Source organism: Lipophrys pholis (genome assembly GCF_963383615.2).
Source record: "Lipophrys pholis genome assembly, chromosome: 16".
Taxonomy (NCBI): Eukaryota; Metazoa; Chordata; class Actinopteri; order Blenniiformes; family Blenniidae; genus Lipophrys; species Lipophrys pholis.
Genome location: NC_137634.1, coordinates 24,165,861 through 24,187,538, shown reverse-complemented (window position 1 = coordinate 24,187,538; position 21,678 = coordinate 24,165,861). Strand labels below are relative to the sequence as shown.

Sequence of the window (21,678 nt, the reverse complement as noted above, 5' to 3'; positions counted from 1 at the left end):
GCTTTCCACATGAAAGTGACGGCAGGGCCGGGAGGAGGAAAAAAAAAAAAAAAAAAAAAAAAAAAAAAAAAGCCTCTTGTCAGGTGGAGAGAAAGCGCTGAAGGCTGATCTGTGACGAATCGGGTCAGCGGGTCCCGGGTTGCAGTTTAGCGGACGATATTTATGGTGGTGCTGGTGTTTTTATTTTCAGCGGCGTTCTCCTGTGGCGAGTCAGAGGAGAGCTGGAGGGAGTCCAGCGGTCTGCGTCGCTACAACAGGCCCATATGGCCGGCATGTTCCCGTGGCATCTGTCTATCCATATCTTATAACCGTTACGTCCCACTTAATGTACATCAGTGTCTCGCATCCGCGGCGTGAGGGCGGGAAACAAAGAGGAGCAGATCTTCCAATTACAGGCGATCAAACCGCTGAGTCATGTTGATATCGTATAAATAGAAGGAATCAATAGTGTGTAGGTTTCACATGAGCAAGCAGAGGAGACTGTGGAAAGGAAAATCTCCCTTTAAACAGGAAGAAACCTGCAGAACCAGACTCAGAAGTGTTTCTTGTTTCTGCACAACGTCAGACTTTCTCAACATGTAGTGCATCGAGGTCCTATTATGCAAAAATTCACTTTCTAATGGTTTAGAAAGTAATAATCGTTCCCATACCTGGACTGACGCCCCAGAAGTGAAGAAGGTCTGTCCTCGCTCTCCCTGGCTTGTTTCAGTTTTTAAAAAGTGTCACGAGCCAATCAGAAATCAAGGAAAAGCTGGATTTGGGCCAATAAACTTTTGTATTCCAATACAATACAATCTTCATGGTAAATGACCTCAGCACCCAACACTTCTCCTGGACGCTTCTATAAAATAAAAAGTTATTGACGACCTTGCGATGAAATTTACTGAGCACATCCATCTTCTCCACAGAGCAGCCTGTTTCCACAGAGCAGCCTGTTTCCACAGAGCGAGTTACCTGCTGGAACAGACCTCCAGGCCTGAGGAAAAGTCATTTCCTGATTTCATTATTGGTCAAAGGAGGAGAAGGATTTGGGGTTTGTCGACCTCCGACAAGGCCACTTAATGATCAAGTCAATAAATATATATATATTCTCTGGTCGGACGGATCAGGCACGTCGTGAACCGGAAGTTTCCAAACAGTCCACTGCAGGAATGAGTTTAAATAAACTTATTGGAGAGCGATGAAGACGATGTGATCAGCCGTCAGGTGCAGTGGTGAGCACCGTCACCTCACAACAAGAGGAGCAGAGTTGAAACCTGCTGGGGCTTCGTCTACCATGACAGCGTTTCAGAAAAGGTCCACATTCCCAAGGTAGAAGCAGTGACAACGATGCAGTTTTCACTGAGAGAGAGAGAGAGAGAGAGAGAGAGAGAGAGAGAGAGAGAGAGAGAGAGAGAGAGAGAGAGAGAGAGAGAGAGAGAGAGAGAGAGAGAGAGAGAGAGAGAGAGAAAGAAAGAAAGAGGTATTCTATTCGCTCCAGTTGTTTCATCGTTTGTTGCAGATTTGTCACATTTGATGCTTGCTGTAGTTTCCAGTAAAAAGCTCTTCATGTGAAAATGTCCTTCTTACCTTTGCTCGCCACGTCGTGATTAAACACTTTGGGTTTCAAAGTGAATATCACACCATCCTAACATGTGAGCTATCGTCCTTTCAAGACTTCCTCGTTACAAACTCATCCTGTGTGTGGAAAGTCGGCCTGTTGCTCTTATCCTCCGTTGCCTTGGGATTTCATCAGGTTTAAATTTCAGGCTGGGATGTTTTCCGCTTTTTTTTTTTTTTTTTTCCTCTTTCAAGTCTGACGACACAACAAGTCCCACACACACAGTTTCCCTCAGCTCCATGAAATAATCTGAAGAAAGCGTGTGAAGGTCTGCCTTCCTACAATACTGGCCTTCTAGTGTCTTTTTGTTTGGAACAGTCAATCCGACACACGCTTTCAAAGTAAGGGCCTGTTTACGCAGAAACAATTTCTAGTAAAAATGCTAAACTTTTGTCTGTATACACCACAACGGTGCTCAGAGCCACTGAAAACAGAACTTTTTTTTTTTTAAATAGCTACCAAGGTGGAACTTTTTGAAAACGCCCTGGCTCCGTCTCCGTGGAAACCGGTGAGAAGGAGACTTTCTGGAAACACTCGAGGCCGGTCTTCTTATTGATGTCGGGAACGCTGCTACTGCACATGTGCACCACAGCTACAGTAACTAGTTGCTCTGCACATGCTCAGTAAAGACCATCAGAACAATGTTTCCTCTGTGGTGTCATGACTCCCGGTTCAGATTCTCCTGAGACTTGGTACTTTTATTTTGACAGCCATCGTAATAACAATCCAACTTTGTCGTCTGTCCTCCCATTGTTAATGTTTAGAGTTCATTGTTCTCTGCTGCATGTGTGTGTGTGGTTTAATATAAAAAGTAACAACAGCGCCAACTAGTGGCCAAACATGAAACCTACATCCTTTTGGGTTTTTTTTTTTAATGTTTCCATGTCAAGAGTTTTCAAAATGTTGCAGTGTAAACATGAAACATTTTTGAAACGAAAACACAAAAACTTGGCGTGTTCACTTGAAATAATGTGTAAACGGCGCCTTCATTTTGAAATATCAAATAATTTCATTACAAAACATATTCTCACATCTGTGAAATCTTCTCACTATCCATCCAGTTCTATCAGACCTACATTACAAAAACAAAAAACAGCGCCCACTCGTGGCCCAAAATAAAATCTACATCTTTTCTGTGTAAGCGGACATCATTTTCAAATTGTTGCCAGATAAACGTGAATTTTTTTATGAAACGCAAAAATGAAACGTTTTCGCCAACATGCTCTCCACATAGTTTTCAGTGTTTGTGTGCAGACGGACATCGTTTTTAGAATCTCGCTGTTTTCTAAAACTAAAATTAAAAAATGAGGCATTTTCACGTGAAACTCTGTTGTGTAAGCGGGGCCTTAAAGTGATCCTATAGTCTGGGAGTCAAGCGCATTTTTTTAGTTCTGGTTGACGAATCGTGCAGCAAAACCTTTACTGATACCGATGTGGGCAAAATGTGTGAAAACTCCATTACCATGAGAAACACATGGGCCTTTTCAGTCCCGGTTTCTCCGTCTCCTTCTTGCAGCAACAGATTTTCCTGCCCCGGAGCTGGCCCACCCTCACATCCAATATCCAGCCCTATTTTTTATTTTTTTTTAGGGGGGGGGACAACCGCCATCTGCCACGAAAGTCTGGGAGTCTGCAGGTTTTCAATCCAACTAAAGACTGCAGCAGGTGATTCATTTCTCCTCTACAGTTGATGGAGTGCCAATCTGTGAAATAACCTGCTGCAGTCTTTGGCTAGAATGAAAACCTGCAGACTTTTGTCCTCCGTGGCCCCCGTCCTGCCCGTTCAGACCAATCTGCTCCTTCAGACACAGAGGCTCAATTTATTTATTTATGGGGAATAAAATGGCGGTTTTGGCCTGAGGTTATTGGAAATATTTGGGCCTTTTTCTAAAGCTAGTAGATAGATTTTTGTTTTTCTTGTCACCATTTCGCAGTATATGAATGTGACTATTAGAACAGTTACATTACGAATATATGCCTCTTTTTCCTGAGATCTCAGATCCATTTTCTGATCGGACTGAAGCAGAAAACACAGAGTTGAAGAATTTAAGAGGGTCTTAAAAATATAACAAACTTCAAACATAAAAAAATTATTTTATTAGACTATTTTCGCCAGTGTTGTAGTCAAGACCTCCTGACCCGAGAACGAGTCAAGACCAAGACCAGAAACATCCCAGACCAAAAGAGGAAGCACATTTTAATGGACAGAAACAGAGTAAAGACCAAGACCTTGAAAAGCTGGTTTTGAGACCGATATTACTAAAAAATCTTTTCAGACAATCAGACCAGAATGAAAAGGAAAATCACATCACACATCACACAAGTCCAGTGTTCTACGTCTTAGACCACACCAAAACAAAAATATAAAACCTCAATCTTTTTGATGACATCATATTGACTTTCATTTGTTTCCTGTGAGAACTATAGTATTTCTTTACCAAACCTGAATCTGGCCTCAGTCTAACCTCGGTTTAACCTAAAATCATGACGTTGTACTTTAAACCAGTGATTTTCAACCACTGTGCCATGAGAGATCGTCAGGTGTGCCGTGGAAAATTGTTCAATTTCATTTAATTGGTTTAAAAAATGAGTCACTGGCAGTGATTTACTATTGTTGTGTCTTTGTGCCTGAAATGTGTTACACACCGTTCCCTGCCAGCAGGTGGCAGTAGGTAGCACCTTAATACTGACCCTGATAGTTTAAGACAATAAAATAAGTGAGGAGTCGGACCAGTAGGGATGCCAACTACAAAAAGAAAAAGAAGTGACATGCGGGAGGGGCTGCGGTGACAAGAAAGCGATTGATAAATATTTCCAAATGAAAAATTTTGACTCTGTAATTTCTGATATTATCAAAAAAGTTTCTTAATTCAACTATTTTATTTTGAACAAAAATCTGTGAAAACTGTAAATAATAAATGTGCTGCATGAAGCTACAACATGTCAGTAGATTGGTAGTGTGTTATTGTATTTTGAATGTAGGAAATGTACCGTGGCTCGGAAAATGTTGAAAAACTGCTTCAGATGAAATTTAAATTATCTTCAAGGAGGGAAAAAATGAGTCACGGGTGTAGCATCCCTTCTGGGAGAAAACGACAAAAGACCAATCACACATGTCTTCTTCACCGTGAAACCTCAGCTTGTGTGTCACTGTTGGTTAAACGCCGCACGAGGAACTCACTTCGGGTTTCGGATGTCGGGGACGGAGCGGTTGAGGGAAATCCGGTCGCTGACGTAAATGTTGAAGCCGTTTTCCCGATAAGCCTGATCCACCCGGTCGGCGTCCGTCAGAGGGAACGACTTCCCCTGCTCGCCGTTACCTGCAGGACGGACACACACACACACAGGCTCACTTTACTGACTCGAAAACAGCATTAAAAAAAGGTGTGTGTGTGTGTGTGTGTCCCACTTCTGGAGATAGCATAATTAGGAAAATCAAGGTTTAAAGTGTGAGAGGGAAAGCCGTTGCCTCCGGGCTCACAAAGAGGAGGCCAGTGAGTGTTTCTCTTCCTTTAGCAGACTGAACAAAGAGCGCAGCTTCAACAAAAATATCGTCGCGTTCCACCAAAGCAAACACACCGGAGTGGTTTTCCTCAGAGGACGCTGCTTTAAAAGGCATTTAAAAGACTCTGTAAAGCAATCAGAAACCGTGTAGAACAACTCAAAAGAGAGGAAACAAATCTGATAGCTGCTTCGTTCCAGAAATGATCAATTTCACCTTTTTAAACAATCACTGTTGGTTCTTTTTTTTTTTTTTTCAATGAATCACCAAGTCCTTCATAACAGCAATACCTTCAGTATTATGGTCCTTTCATAGTTGTTAGGACAGTTTCAGTGGCATATTCTTTCCTTTTCTCCGCCCACTGTACTCCACAGTACAACCATTCAGACACGCCACATTGAACTCAGCCCTCGGGTTTAACACGACAAGCTTGTTGTGTGAAAACGCAAGACTCCCGTTGTGTTTCGTGAGTCCGTTTCCACGACAACGGTGCTGAAAACGGAACGTCATCGGTGCATTCTAGTGGACAGACGACCAAGTTAGATTGTCTTTACGGTGACTGTCAAAATAAAAGTACCAAGTCCCAGGAGAATATGGACTGGGAGTCATGACACCACGAAGGAAACTTTGTTCCGATTGTCTCTACTGAGCATGTGCAGAACAACTAGTTATTAAAGCCGTGGTGTGGATGAGCAGTAGCAGCGTTGAGCACCGCTGTGGTGTGAACGGACACCAGGACGGGACGGAGGTTTTGCTTGAAAACCAATGACTCCACAGACAGCGCGATTGTCGGCCGTTCGGATCGTGGGAGAATCGTTCGTAAAATCTGCAATCGCGGCTCAAAGCGGTCGAGCTTTGTGCTCCGTTCGAGGACGGTTGAGGATTCGTTCATAAGCCCACGACCACTGTCGGACTGTGTCGGGTATTTCGGGGAGTCGTACCAGCAGCTGCGATCACATCATCTTAAACAAACAAAAGAAATGCAACACCGGAACAACACTGATAGGCGAATCCTCAACACGGTCTTCAACACGCTGAGAATTTCTCCAAACATAATAAGGAAACTGCAAGGGTGAGAGTTCTGTCCATGTTTGGCGCCTTTACTTCTAATGAATGGACGGCGCACGCTTCTTTTATTCTTGCGTAATCGCGTCAACGTCGGCACAGATTCAGCTCGTACAGTCTGCAAAAACATGATCTAAATTCGTGTCATACAGTCGTGAACAGAGTGAAGGCTTTGACGACCCCGACGGCCGAGAACGGCGCCGTTTGTGGGGTCCTCAAGGGATTTCAGTGGAAACCCAAGAAACCTTCGTTGTTTGAAAGAGTCTTGCGTCTCTATTTTCATGAATGGTTCGTCTTCACTGTGTTTAGTCAGATCTAAGATGTGAGACGAGTCCACAGTTTTTCTTTGTGGACTTCCCAGAGCAGGAGTATTAGTAAAACTGATGTAAATGACATCTCCTTCTGGAAAGGGTTTGGACGTACCGGATCGGGCGGCGTCTCTTCGAATCGCCTCGTAGTCGTGCCAGTCTTTTCTGCGCGTGACGTCGTGTCCCATCTGAGCGTCCTTCCCCTGCCGATTCACCATCTGTGGAGCAACACCGGCAGTGACCGTCAGCGACGCTGCCTCGCTTACACACTTCTGTGCTCAAATCTGCTTTTAAGAACAACAGCAGTGATTTTAGCCGATTTGTTGAAAAGAGCATGTGAGAGACGGCGGAGAAGCGAGAAGCCTTTCAGAGAAAAGTATTTGCAGATGGTTTTTAAACTCATTTCCAATACCGACACTTTCTGTGTTCTTTCAGTTGCACAATTTTTCTTTCATTAAACGAATATTAAGTGTTGCTGTTGGTCACAACAACACATTCCAGAACAGCATCAACGCGTTGTAGTTAAAATGTCACGACACAGTTCATTCATAGGAACGTCATGGAACACGACCCAGGATGTCAGTATTCGCCACAGGAACAGTTGGAAGACGTTTTAAGTCCTTGATTAGAATGTTGAAAACCACCTTGATGACTGAACTCTGACTTTTACCGTCAGATTAACAATCTACAGAAATTAGTTTGTTTATCAATGTTTCTGAAAATCCTGCCAATTTCGACTGATGACAACAAAAATGGTCAATTGATTTTATTCCGTGTATTGTGTGTTTTTTTTTTTCTTCAACTGTGATCTGTGGTTAAAATCTTTAGGGATTAACAAAGTACTTTCTACTTCAACCGACTGAGGAGACATAATCGTAGTAAATGAAGTTCACTGCTATACTGCAGGTTTTCCACTGATCTAAGAGTCGTCAAAGTACTTCACAGCATTCTTCACACACACACACATTCATCCACCAATGGTAGCGGCTGCCATGCAAAGGGCTCAGTCCATCTATTGGGAGAAAGTTTGGGTTCAATGTCTCATTCGAGAACACTCCAACATGGAGAACCTGCAACCTTCTGATTGAGATACAACTCGTATTAAAAACTGAGCCAGAGCCGCCCAAATCTTTCACAACAGAGAATCAGAAATTAAGACCAGAGGTTTATTCTAAACTGTCCTTCTTTCCACGTCTTCAAAGTTTCAGCCACTACAGATTAATCCCCAGCGGGAAAAGTTCAGTCATTATTTATGCGGTCTTGACTCGGTCTCTGGTTAGATGGTCTTGACCCCAACACTAGTCCCTATTTAACTGACTTCACCACCAGCCTTTAAAAACAGGACGACATGCACGAGAAGATTTGTTCATGACCCAGTGACTCAATGCCCATGTTATCTTTGATTCCTTACATTTTAAAAGTAGAGAAACCCCGTTGAAGTAGTGAGTGTATATTACTCACGCTGGTTGGGTAAAGGTAAATACCAAAGAAAGCTATGCTTTGCCGAGAAGCATCCCAATGGTGGGTTTGTGATTCAGATAGAGAAATGTTACTGTTGGAAGCAGAATTAGGAAAAACCCAATAATCCAGAATGAGGCAGGAAGGGGAAAGGAAGAAATCTGATGTGAAAATACTCCAACATCAAACGTTTCTTTTTTCACAATTATTCAGCGCAGATGAAGCGCTAAATGAACTATTAGCTCAAAGACACAAGATATAAACTGTGGAAATGTACTTTTTCTTTCATGGGGCCCTGAAGACACTCCCGTCACCGTCCGTATCGACGGGCAGATTTCTCTGGAGCATCAACTCTCGCTCTCTGGCAACGCTCTGCAAAGAGTTTATCCACAAAAAGTGTAGTCTTCTATTTCATGCTTGACAACCTTGTGAGTAGAATATCAATGCTGTGATACACAACTCTGTGCAGGCTTTACACACACACACACACACACACACACACACACACACACACACACACACACACAGAACCGCACACATAGAGGCAGATATACACCGCCGCTCCGCATACAAAGTCGGAGGCCGTTTCTTTTGCCACTTACTCATTCTGAACACTCGGCAACTTCCAGTGACTCGGCGCGGTGAATTACAGGATCACAGCACAATGGAGAAATAATTAGCTCGATTGGAGGAGGCAATTAGTGAAACACTTTCATTACAAATGGCATCAGTGACTGCGTGAAATACCAGGGATTATTAATCACACTGTATACTGGGTGGAAGATGACCCTGCATAATAAACTCATGTACAGTATATCACCAGTATGATTCAGGTCCAAGACGATCACAAGTTTTCAATATGTGATGGGTCGAGTTGCGACACACAGACAGTCTGGACTATTTGTTTGGAAGTGGAGGCTGTTTAATTCAGATTTCTTCAGTCTGAACGACGGACATAAACTTTAAACTAAGATAGACACAAACTTTAGAGACAGGCAGACATAGTGGGCCTTTGTGGCGTTTTCGTTTATCGTTTTTACTTATTTTATTTATTAAGGTTTTCTTTTAACATTTTTGGTGGTTGGATGTAACACATATACATATCTAAGTATTCAGCTTAACGATGAGTCAAGTCCTCGTTGTCCGGTAGAGGCTCTGTGAGATGAATCTCCTCCACAGCGCTCGCCCACTGCTCCACAGTCCGGGGTGTCAGTTCGTACCATAGTCTTGTGATCGACTCTCTACTTGCAGACAACAGTATTTTAATTAGATGCGGATCCTCTTCTGGAATGACCTCACCTGTATAAAACCTTACACGATCTGGGGATCTCATATCCTAGTATTATGTTTAACATCAGCCATATTTTGTCCCAATATTGTTTGATATTTAGGAAAGTCCAGAACATGTGTCCACATAAATCAATCCAGATGATCTCCAGCATGGCTGCTGGGTTGATGCCACTCCCCTCTTGACTTTAGGAGTGACAAAATATCAAATCACTCTCCAGGTCCTGGAGCTCGTGGACGTGCACGGCGTTTCACACATAACAACCCATTCTTCATCGGAGACGTGTTTACCAAGCTTCTTTTCCTCTTTAATACAGAGAGATGAACTTTCTGTGTCACATTAAATCTTTGTACAGAAATGAAATTACTCTGCCTTTTTCTCCCCTTGTATGCTTTGTGGTATTTTCAGTGGCTCAGAGCATCATTGTCGTGTAAACCGACGCTCCAAAAAACTAAAGTTGGGCATTTTCGCTTAAAAATCGTTGCAGCATCGACGGGCCCTCGTTGAGCGATAAATCAACTCTTTCTTTTCTCAGTGTCAATTAATGCATGGAGTCCTTCAATCTTTCTCTATTATTGTTCTTTTCTCTTTTTCCAACAAACACTAGAAACATACGTTTGTGAGTTTAAATATTGCAAGAAAAAAAACCAATTATAAAATACATCATACCTCAACATTTCGGACTTGAATATGATGTCATGAAGACGTCACATTTTCGTCTCGAGTCGGTTCTAGAAAAGAACCTGGTATCAGGCACCAACACGTCACGGAAAAGCCGAAAAACCGAGGCGAGTCCAGCAAAGCAGGGGCGAATGGAAAAGCCCCGTTAATGAAGGGTGTCAGATTTGTTCTGAAAAGTTCTTTGTAAGGTGAAGAGCAGTCTGAAGAAAAGAACTGCGCTCAGCCACTTGGCCCAAAGTTTGAGACCATCGATGAGAGTTAGGAGGTGATGGAATGTCGCTCAGCTCCACGGCCCCGGTGAAGGAAGATCTCAGCTTCAAACTGAATGAGGGAGGTGAACTCTTCAACACGAACCAGCCAGTTTGCCAATTTTGTGCCAAAGTGGTGGCCGGAAAAAAAAGTCAACACATCAAACTCGAAACCCGACCCAGTTTCTATTATTTAGAATTATTTATTGTTTTGTGTGTGGTTTTAATTTTGGTTGGGTTTTTTCTTAACAGACGGGGTCTTTATTGTTTGTGGCTGGGATTTTTTTATTATTATTTAAATGATGTTAAAGCTTGATTACGATGGTACAAAATGAGAAATAAAAGTTTATTGCACTTGAAAGGGTACACTTACATTATTATGATATATTATCAGTACATTTGTGGTTAATTTGGTGTAAAAAAAAATTAATTAAATTGACAGTAATATTGTTTATCTGCAATAATTTGTCGGGCAATATATCGTCCAGTAAAATGTATTACCCTCGCCTCCCCCAGCTGGGCGGAGACTCGCCATCTTTTTCGGAGTGGGCTCAGACTTGGAGGTGCTTCACGCTCGGCTCGGAGTCGCTCCGCTTCACACTGGAGTCTAAATTTCACTGTAACATGTGATGAGGAAGTGTCACGGCAGACATTACAAGCTCGTGATCCTGATCCAAAAGCGTCGACGGACATCTCTGCAGCGCTCATCCGTTTAATATCCAGCAGGCCAGGTCGACTGGACGGGGGGGGGGGGGGGGGGGGGACAAGAAACCTCAGCCTGTTTGTGTGACAAATGACTGGCCTCAGCTTGCACTGAGATTCGGTGGCTCTAAATAAAATGAGAGAAGAAAATCCCAGCAGATCTTCTTGGTCTTTCTTCGTCTTTGCTTTTCGTCTTCCTCCCTCGCTTCTCCTCGACCCCCATGACCCCACATCTCCGACTCCGATGGCGGGCAGACACCCTCGCCACGTCACACAACGACCTGACAAGCAGCAAGAGTCCATCTGTGCACTTTTCTACTAAAAAGAAGCAAGATTGTGCCGCCCCATTTCCTCCTGATTAAAATTTCAGCACACGTCGCCATGATATTCCTCTGGGGCTTTCCCTGCTGCTCAACAAGACCTTGAAAAACAAGACAAGGAGAGCGGGAAACTTTCTCGCTAATATGTGCACACGTTTAACTTTGTGGAGGCAGAATGTGGGCGGACGGCGAGGTGAGGGGAGGAAATTGAGGCAGACAGTGAAAGAGAACGACAGAATAAAGTCGGGGAACAGATGGAGGATGCAATCACACGTGTGTAATTAAAGCGGGAGAAGACGAGTAAACGGACTCCGCAAACGAAGGCTTTTTCTGTGGAAATACGCCAAACTGCGCGAAGCAGTGATCGGTCAAGCAGGCTTGGCCGAGTGCAAGTGCTTTTCCACCAAGTAGTTTTTATTTTTTTTATTTTTTTAAACCCGAGTCGCTAAAGAAGCGCTGCCAACTCCCCGTTAAACAATTCCCATAAGTTCTCCACAATAAACGGATTCTGCATTTCTGCCAGCGGGAAGCTTTCAAGAGCCCTCAAGAGAAAATATTCCCGTTTTTAAATCAGCAGTTTTTTAAGGTAGTGGAGATAACCTGCTTCTCTGAGTCGTAAATGTTAGCGTGTCACACCTTGTCGGAAGGTTTCGACCAGAATAAACCGGCAACCAATACGGGGCCAACATGTAACTAACGGAAAGGCTTCAGTGGAAACAAGAGGCTGCGTCTGCGCTTGCTGGTGTACAGAACGCCGCTTTATTCAGGCTCCGTTCACACAACAACGTTTTCATGCAAAAATGGAAAAAATTGCGTTTTTAGGCGTCCGCTTACACGACAATGGTGGTCAGAGCTTGCTTGAAAAAGGATGAGCGTTAAAATTGATGTCTCGATATTTTTTCTCAAAATGACGATATAAACTCCAGATTATTATTTTTCTCAATACAACAAAGAATGAATGGAAAATGAAGGAAAAATGGCAAAAGGTACCAAAGACAACTGTGCCATTTCTGAAATGCTGCTGGTGTGAACTTTTCTTTTGGCCCAGTTCACACAGAAATGTGTGTAAATGCGTTTTGGGTTTCCGTTCAGACAACGACGGTGCTCAGAGTCACTGAAAACGCAACTTTTTTAAAAACGCTGCTATCGGACATGCGCGCCACGGCCGTAGTAACCAGTAGTTCTGCACATGCTCAGGAGAGACAATCAGAACAAAGTTTCCTCTGTGGTGTCATGACTCCCAGTCCATATTCTCCTGGGCCTTGGTACTTTTATTTTGACAGTCACCGTAATAGCAATCCAACTTGGTGGTCTGTCCACTAGAATGTCCGTGTTCTCCCGTTGTTAATGTTTAGAGCCCGTTGTTCTCTGCTGCGTGTGTGTGTGTGCTTTCATCGCAGAAACAAACAAGAGCGTCCACTAGTGGCCCGACATGAAAACTACATCTTCTCAGTGTAAACGGAAATCCTTTTCATATTGTTGTCTCGTAAACGTCTATTTTTTCTGAACTGAAAACGCAAAAATAATAAAATTTTCACTTAAGACTTTATCGTGTTAATGCAGGATAAAAGTGTAGGGGATTACATAACTAATTCATCTTAAGATCTTAAATCATTTTCTGAGTGAACTTTACCAAAAGAGCTCAACCGTATACAGATTTTAATTCACAACATTTGACCTAAAACTGTTGATTTTGAAATAAAAATTAACCTTGCAGCATTCGTTCACTTGCTGACTCACCCACTGACCTCCCTTCACTACAAAGTTGACCATTACATTGATTCGACCTCGAACGCCTCCTGAATTGTCCATTCGCTGCCGCCTGCCAGCTCTCAGCCAAGGATTTTTCCCTTTCAGTTGACACTATGAATCAACATTTTAACTGCTTTCACACATGCAACATCAAAATGTTAAAGGCACAATGGTAACGCGCCGTGACACCAATTAATCTTTTGACGTTTTTTTAATCATCTTAGAAAGTGAATAAATATTTTGCAGGTAATGTGCGAAAAAAAAAACAACTAAATGCACATTTCAGGGATGATCATTTTAGTTCAAATGAATCCAAAAAGAAGATCTGAATGCAGTTCAAAAGCAAGATTTCAGTTGAAAAACAATGTAAGTGCTCTACAGAAGTGAAACTACAAAGTTAAGTTTAATCCTGAAAATGGCTAAATTGTCTTGAAGCATAATAAACAAGAAAACCTGATATACAGCAGCTCGGGTCAAACACTAGATCCTATAAAGAACCTGCGAGCAGGCTCATATCCACATAAATTTACCTACGGCCCCAGAAGACAAACCGCGTTTGATTTATCGCCGCAGGTGAACGAGGACGACTGCGGTGGTTCAAGCTGAACACAAATTCCTGAAATTGTAACAGCAATGTCACGTTTGGATGTAAAAGCCTGTCGGAGTGGCGCCTGTTTCTTTTTAAAGGAAATCCTGGGGGAGTCTTTTATTATCAGACTTAACATTTGCTATGGTCTCAAATGTTAAAAGTAATAAAACTAATTGAATTCATTTAAAGTTCATTGAATGTGACGCAGGAGTCTTCGCAAGACGACCTGAGGTTCACAGATTCCCAGTCCCTGCGCAGTACCGACCAGTTCTGTCTCTCAGCGGCGCTTCTCAGCAGACTATTGCCTTTCTCTAATCTACTAATCACCATCATCAGAGAGCCCAGGCCTCATGCCGTCAGACTCATTCCACTCTGGGCACTTTTCCGCCCGATTAATATTCAAGATGCAGCTCCGAGGAGACGTTGAAGGAGTGACGCCGCCATCCGCCGCCACGCGGCGTTCTCTCGTTACCCGCCGAACCGACGCCTTTGAAAAGTGCCGCCTCCCCAAAAAAAACAAAAAAAAACAAAGCCTTTGCACCGCGTGGAGAGAAGTGAGAGCTGTGAGATGTAACTCCTGTCACCTCGCGTCACGATCTCTCATTAAATTTAATGCAGCCTTTTAGTGGTCTATTTAACCGGTGACAAAAGGCCACGTGTCAGTCGGTGTTTGCTCACGGATTCATAAAAAGGACAGACTGAGAGTGTCAGTTAACAAAACGCGGTGCACTTCTTGTGTCTCGCTGCGTTCCAGGTGTCCGCGTGCCTCGAGGACAGAGGCTCCATTCACACAGCCGTCTTCAATCGCTTCATACAATTAACCGGCGTGACTTTAGACGGCGACAGGAAGCCGGGGTAACGGGAGGAAGCCAGTGAACATCTCTTTGGAATTTGTACCTGCTTTTTCTTTGTCAGATATAATTGTGTTGTCGTTTTCCCACCAGAAATTGGAGAAGATGTTGACTTTGTTATTCTTTATAAATGTATTTTTTTTCTTGATTTTGGCGCTTTGGTGCTTCAGACTTACAACAGATATGGAATAATGTTGAGATAATGTAATGTAATGCTATTTGTTATCCAGTCAATGGAGGGCATTGGGTGTCAAACATAAGGCCCGTGGGCCAAGGCTGACCAGCAGGAGGCTCCAATCCGGCCAAACCACCAAGAAAATAATAAAAATTTCAAAGAAAAAGTAGTTTTTTTTAAACTAATTTCTTAAGAGTAGTGGACACAAGGCAAGACTTGAAACCCGGGCTGAGATACCAGTGATGCTGCCATGAAATCCAGCAAACTAGCATTGGCCTCAGAGCCATGCTGCCACGGTGTAAAAACACCCACAATGCAACAGTTATAAGAGAAGCTTTATTCAACATTTCACTGTTTTTTGAACCAGAAGGTTTCATTAAAATTGGCTCCATGTTGAGATTGGATACATTTCCGGTAATAATTGTTTGGTTATTGTGAAAATCTAGACATTTTCAACACGTGTACTCCGCGTCACAACAAAGAAAATATATTACGGCACAATTTTATCTGTCTGGCCACCTCAAGATGAAATTGTGCTGTTTGTGACCCCTGAACTAAAATATTATTGACGCTCATGAGGTGGGGCATTTATCTACTTTCTGAATGGCCGAACACACATGGCGATAAGCATTCATATGTGGTGATGCATGAAACATAACTTAAACTACTTTAATGTGTCTTCTTTAAGTTACATATTTCAAACTTTTACATCGCACTGACGATACATTTGAGTCGTGCGGCCGCAATGCAATTTCTTCAAATATCCAGGCTGTGAGAAGAGAAGAGTCTCGACCTCTACCCCACTACATCTCAGAATAATGTCACTTCCTCAGAACAACAATATTGTAGAATTCCACTCGTTTACAACATAGCAAGTCAGAAAAACTAGGTTAAAACTAAAAAGTTATGTCATAACGACGCTAAAATCCACCGCTGCAGGCGACACTGTGGCACAGCTTTCTGAAGATTTCAACAAAGTGCCGTAATAACAACACAGGCGACATCAAGGACTCCCGGCTGAGACGTCAGAGTTCAAGCCTTTCAAACTTTCCCCAATCAACGGAAAACAGCTCAGGATGTTTGAGGCCTGAGGTAACTACCAGAGCCTGATATATCGGATACTGTGTCTCCGAGCAAAGACAGTCGTCACAAAGCACCCGGCTGGTTTTCTTTATTTTCCTGTTCAAGAGCATACCGACGCAGATACGTTAAAGAGAACGCGAGGAAAACAAAACAAGGCGTGGCTGTCTGACTGCTATAATTACCTGTATGACGAAACACTAATAATGAAATGGGCGACAAGAAAGACGAAAGGGTGGAGTTCAAATCCTCATTGTTGTTTTTTAAGGTTCGTCATCTGGTTAGTCAAGACTGAGACACGCCTGTCCAGGAGGAAGACGGAGGCATCGGCGTGTGGTGAGAGGTTTGTGTCAAAACTAAGAATCACGCCTTTGGAAAGTATTTATAGCTTCAGTGCGAGTTGAGATATTTGCCTCGGGCTTTTTTAGCCATGCACAATAAGAGAAAAAAAATAACACCTGATGCTTTGTTGAAACTGTTTGCGAAATCCAACTGATCCATCCAGCATGATCAAATGGAAATACACCAGTTCTAAAGCCAGATCAGTAGGTATTACACATGTGCTGATTGCTACGAGCCCAGCGGAACGAATCCATGCTAAACCAAGCTAAGCTACACCGAGCATGTTGTTGTTAACGTGGAAGCTTTCAGAGGAAAACTGCCAGTTGCTATTTGGACACGATGTACTGAGGTATACAGAACTGGTTCTTACAACTTAAAGTTTTCAGACTTGTCAGTTTTGTCAGAGGTACTTTTTCCCAGAACTTTTATAAAATGGAGCTAGAAAAAGACATTTTTCTTGGCTTTTGCCAGGCTGACGAACTGATGAACCACTGAGGTTTACTAAAACAACTTAACACTGAAGACTGAACATCAAAAACAATACTTTCTTGCCCCTTTTTATCTTGTCTGACTAATATCCTGTTTACAACACAGGTGAAAACGTTTCATTTTGAATAATGATGTCCGTTTACGCGGAAACGCTGAAAACGATGTAGTTTTCAATATTGGGCTACTAGTGGGTGCTGTTGGTTGTTTTTGTAATAAAAACCACACAAATGAGAGAATGCAGAGAAATGTACGCTATAAACATTAACAAGGGGAGAACACAGACATTCTTGTGGATAAACAACCAAGTTGGATTGTTATTACGGTGACTGTCAAAATAAAAGTACCAAGTCTCAGGAGAATATGGACTGGGAGTCACGCCAACACAGAAGAAACATTGTTCTGATTGTCAAGATACTGATGTTAAAGAAATTTTGTGTAATTTTGCAGTATGTGTTTCAAGGATGACCTGTGTCAGCACTTTTGGAACCTCTGTGCTCTTTTTTGTAACCTTCAATGTCTACAGTGCCGGAAGCAGGTGGATCTTTCTCAAAACAACTCGGCCTTTAAAAAGACACTGCCCGACTTTGTAGTTAGACAAACTCCTGGACAATCCTGCAAAGGTTGCACAAAATTGTCTTAAACATTTTCAGATCACTGTCAGTCTGAATCCTGTGTATTCCGCCTCCCTGGGGTTTTTACTAGGAAACCCAGCACGTGCACAACAACTAGTTACTACAGCCGGGGGTGAGCATGGGCAGTGGCAGCATTTCCAGAAAGTTGCGTTTTCACCCGTTCACACGAGTGTTTTCAAAAAAGTTCCAACTTGGGAGCGGTTTTCAGTGGCTCCGGGCACCGTTGTCGTGTAAACAGACACAAAAACACTAAAAGTTTATGTTTTCACTTAAAAATGCTGTTGAAAGTGAGTTTTTGCAGATACACAGTTGAGCATAGTGCCAATGTGAGTTGGTGAGACTTTAAAGTACTACCGGTACCACTTATATATTAAAATATGCACATAAGCTGCCTCTTGAAGGGAAATATTTATTTCAAAGTGAGGACTCTGGATACACAACTTAATCTTGTACTACTTGTTTTTCAGTGTGTAATTGTATGTCATCATGGTTTGTGATGACCCAAATGCAAAAAAAAAAAACAAAGTCAAAACGTGGAAGCAAACACACATCAGTTTGATAAAAATGAGCAGAATTTTCTGAATGTAAAGAAGACGACTGCTGAGTCAGGATGATATATTCGCACTGCGAGTGTGGGCACCACTCGAACTGGGACGTTCCGAGGCGCCGTAATGAAATCGGAGTCAGCGGTCTGTCACTTTTCCTCCCGGTGACCTCGATGCAGGGATTTGCAGATTACGGCGGGCCTCTCTGAAACGCTGGCTGCCTAACCTCATTTCCATGCTGCTGCGGTCCTCTGCTAATCTGCCCAACAGCAGATTATATTTGCTGCTCGGTGGGATTGATGCTGCTGCGGGTTTAGGCCCCCGGCAGCTGTCGGACATCACAGAGTAACGTGGCGTCGACATGCCGCTTTCTTTGATTATCTACAGGTTCCAAACCACGGCTGAGGTCCGACCTCTTCTTTTAACTATCTGTCTGAGGTTTACATTAAGAGCAAACAGTCGATGTTTCAATTCTCAGTTAGGGTTTGTAATCATTCTTACAATTTGAAGCACAGAAAGCGACCTAACATGGTCCTTGGCTTCACGCCAGCTGCTTTCTGTTCTGGCTCGGTCTGCTGAAGTCTCAACGCTACGAGAAGCAGAAAGCACCACGAGTCGACTGCCACAAGCTTTTCAGAGTGGACTTTTCCTTTTTTTTGCTTGAGGTACACTGCCCCGGTAATTCTGCTGTCAACCGTGAATGATCGCTTTGAAGGTTCTGGTGATAGAAAGGAGAAAAATAACAAGTCTGAGAGTGGTACATGGTGTGTGTGTGTGTGTGTGTGTGTGTGTGTGTGTGTGTGTGTGTGTGTGTGTGTGTGTGTGTGTGTGTGTGTGTGTGTGTGTGTGTGTGTGTGTGTTACAAATTCATTCTCCTTCATGTTGTTTGACACATTTAACATTTAGCCTTGAATTAAGTCTCAGTGTGTGATATGAGCACCTGCAGCAAACACTGGTAGCAACTGCAGCTTTCCTGTTGAATAAACTGCCTCACAATTCAATTCCGTGTAAACTTTTTTTTTTTTTTTTTGCAGTCGCCTCGTTTACACGACAACGTCTGAAATTAAAATGCATCTTTTTTCCGTTTCCGTTCCGCAAAATTCTGAAAACAATGTAGTTGTCATGTAGGGCCACAAGTAGGTACTGTTGGTTGTTTTATTAATGAAACCACCAGAATTCCCTGTATGATTTTTCTCCCCAATACCGTATTTGTTCCTCTAAGATTATGTTTACACACTCCAACTTTTCAAATGAAAACTCGTTGTATTTGTGTTTTTGTTTCAAAATAGTTTTGCATTTACAAGGAAATGGCAAAAACCCTTAAATCAATGTAGTCTACATGCCAGGCCACTAGTGGGTGCTGTTGGTTGTTTTTGTAATAAAACCACACACACATGCAGCAGAGAACAAGGGGCTCTAAACAATAAACGGGAGAACACAGACATTCTAGTGGACAGACGATCAAGTTGGATTGTTATTACGGTGACTGTCAAAATAAAACTACCAAGTCCAGGAGGATATGGACAGGGAGTCGTGACACCACAAAGGAAACACTGTTTTTACTGTCCACCTACCGAGCAGATGTCATATTTTGGTGGGCAGTAGCAGTGTTTTTAAAAAGTTGTGCTTTTCCACCGTTTCCCCAGACATGAAGTCTGAGGGATTTTAAATAGGTACACCTTGGGAGCCGTTGTGGTCTCAGGGGCTCCGAGCACCGTTGTCATGGTAATAAAACCTCCAAAACCCTAGAAACGTTTTCCAGTTTTCACTTTCTCATGTAAACGGGGCCTCAGCGTAAGAGGAAATGCTATCACGGGTCCATGTTTTAAATCAGACTTCTCAATAAGCCGATAGCATAGTCTTATCTAATGTATGTAGTCATTGATGCACATAGCTGATACACAATAAAGTTAATATAGTTAATGACAAAGTAAAAATTGTCTACACGTGTGTCTGATTGAGGAAACTACTGATATTGCTGACATGCCTATGAAGAAACAGTAAATAAGCAGCGTGGTTTACCACTTTGTAGGTAAACCACGCCTGAGCAGGAAAAAAAAAAAAAGTTTATTTGAACAGTGCTTCCAAGCTGAGCCATGAATTAAGGTTAATAAGAGTGCAATGAAGTGTGGGGCAAGATAAGCCGCCTGCATCCGCATCCGGCAGACAAAGGAGGAGCCTATTATACAGGCTCAAAGTAATTCTACTGCTTTTTTAAATGTGCAACTAATAACTGTAATTCAATCCGAAGATTCAGTAAATTGCAAAACATTGGTACTTCCATGGCAATAACGCCCGCGCAGTAAAGTCCTGGCTGCAGCCACCAGGATTAGTCTGGAAGTTCTGTCTCGCCTCATGTGTGTGTGTTTGCATTCTTTGTTGCGATGCTAAAATTAGCAGAGTGGCTGCAACATTGTCTTGATCATGTTGTGTCTTGATCTGAGCTCGCCCAGTAGTCTGCACACGACGGCCAGAAGTCAGAGCATATTGTCAAACTAAAGTGGAGCATGGCTTCATTTGGGCTTACACCCAGTGGTGCATCATTCCCTAGAGATTAGGGCATAGTCTCAATTTTAGCCTTCTTTAAAAGCAACCCAGAAATCCCTTTATTCTCTTTTTAGAAACAGTGTAAGACCACTGTATTTAGACTATTTGGTATCAGTATAACTTATGGGTTATATGTGCCTCGTCATTTCCCGCCCTACTCTGCCTCTGATTGGCTCGGCAGCCCTCACGCTGCAAGGTAAACAGACATTAATCCATCAGATCTGTGAATGTAGAGATTTCTAGCCAATTAGACGAAGAGTAGGGCGGCTCATGGTTTCACCATCCAAGGGAGAAAGAACAGGCAATCTGGATCATAGATACTGCTGAGTGGTGCTTCATGGGGGATTTGGAAGAGGATGTATGCAATACTGACTGAAAAATAAATGCCTGTGTTTACTTGGACTCCACCACTGCTTACGCCTGTGAGTCATCATGCCAGCAAATAGAAGAACTGTGCATAAGGAATCATAGCAAAGCTAATGTTGAGGAAAGAAATGCTGTAAATGAAATGTTTTCTAATTGTTCTTAAACAATGACAAGAAATTGGATTCTGATTCTCTGATTCTGTTGCTAAAGACTGAGCATCTTCCCCAACTAGTGTGGCTTTTGTTAAGGAAAAGTCCCTTTGCAAAGATGGAGGAACATACTGAGGGGGGGCTCCTCGTTCTTCATGGTGGAGTGGTTACATGAAGCCTCTTGAGAGAGACAAAAGCTTGTACGAGCCAATGGTTGTAAAGCAGAAGGGTGTCCTGTGTTGGCAGAGTAGAAATATTGTTTTGGAAGGAAAAGCCCTTCTGACGCGTAGCTTGAGCTGCCCAAACTTCATGGGGTATGACTTCTCTGTGGCAAAAGAGAAAATAAATGAATAAACCCACAGTGTTGCTCCTGGGGTAGTACTGGACCGCCATTGTTTGAAGTAGAGGAAAGGCGAGTATCACCAGCAGTACAGTGTGATAAGAACAGAGCGGCCTGTTCATTCTCAGAGGGGGGACGGATCAGACCACCTTGGGTCAATACTTCACTTTCCCGCTTCCTTTTCTCCTGCTGAGAACCAACAGAATCCTGGAGTGAGAGGAGGAAACTTTTCTTTTTCTTCTACACTTTTTCCAGCTCTGGCAGATCACAGGCAGATCCACCTCAACCCCCGAGAGACACAATTACCTGTCTCTCCTGTTTCACCTCAGCCTCCACCACCTCCACCTCTCCTCAAACCACTTCACAGACAAGTCAATTTGCCCTGACTGTCCGACCTCATCACACAGAAACACAAGCGAGCAATCGGTACTTTCTAAAATTAGCACACCCCACCACTGTACCCCGTCAGCTGCCTACAATCCTGCAGGTGTGGATCCAACAGAGTGTTGGTGCATCAGCTGGTGTAAAGATGAATGAATAAAGTGATCAGATCGATGTGTGGGCTCATATGTATCAAGAATATCTTTCCATTCAGGCCCTGTTATGTAACGTTTCTAGTGAAAAAGCATTGCTTTTGTATTTTCGTTTC

The 21,678-nt window shown here is 42.9% G+C and overlaps 1 protein-coding gene across 2 annotated transcripts in view; it reads right to left on the bottom strand.

Moving 5' to 3' along the window:
* Window positions 1-21,678, bottom strand: part of LOC308121735 (polypeptide N-acetylgalactosaminyltransferase 10-like) — a 106,525-nt gene that overhangs the window by 58,982 nt on the left and 25,865 nt on the right. For both annotated transcript variants that reach the window (XM_080483172.1, XM_080483173.1), the window contains exons 2-3: window positions 6,591-6,693; window positions 4,782-4,920 (exon numbers count right to left, since the gene is read on the bottom strand). In XM_080483172.1, coding sequence (XP_080339298.1) covers window positions 4,782-4,920; window positions 6,591-6,693 — 242 coding nt within the window. The remainder of the gene's footprint in view (window positions 1-4,781; window positions 4,921-6,590; window positions 6,694-21,678) is intronic.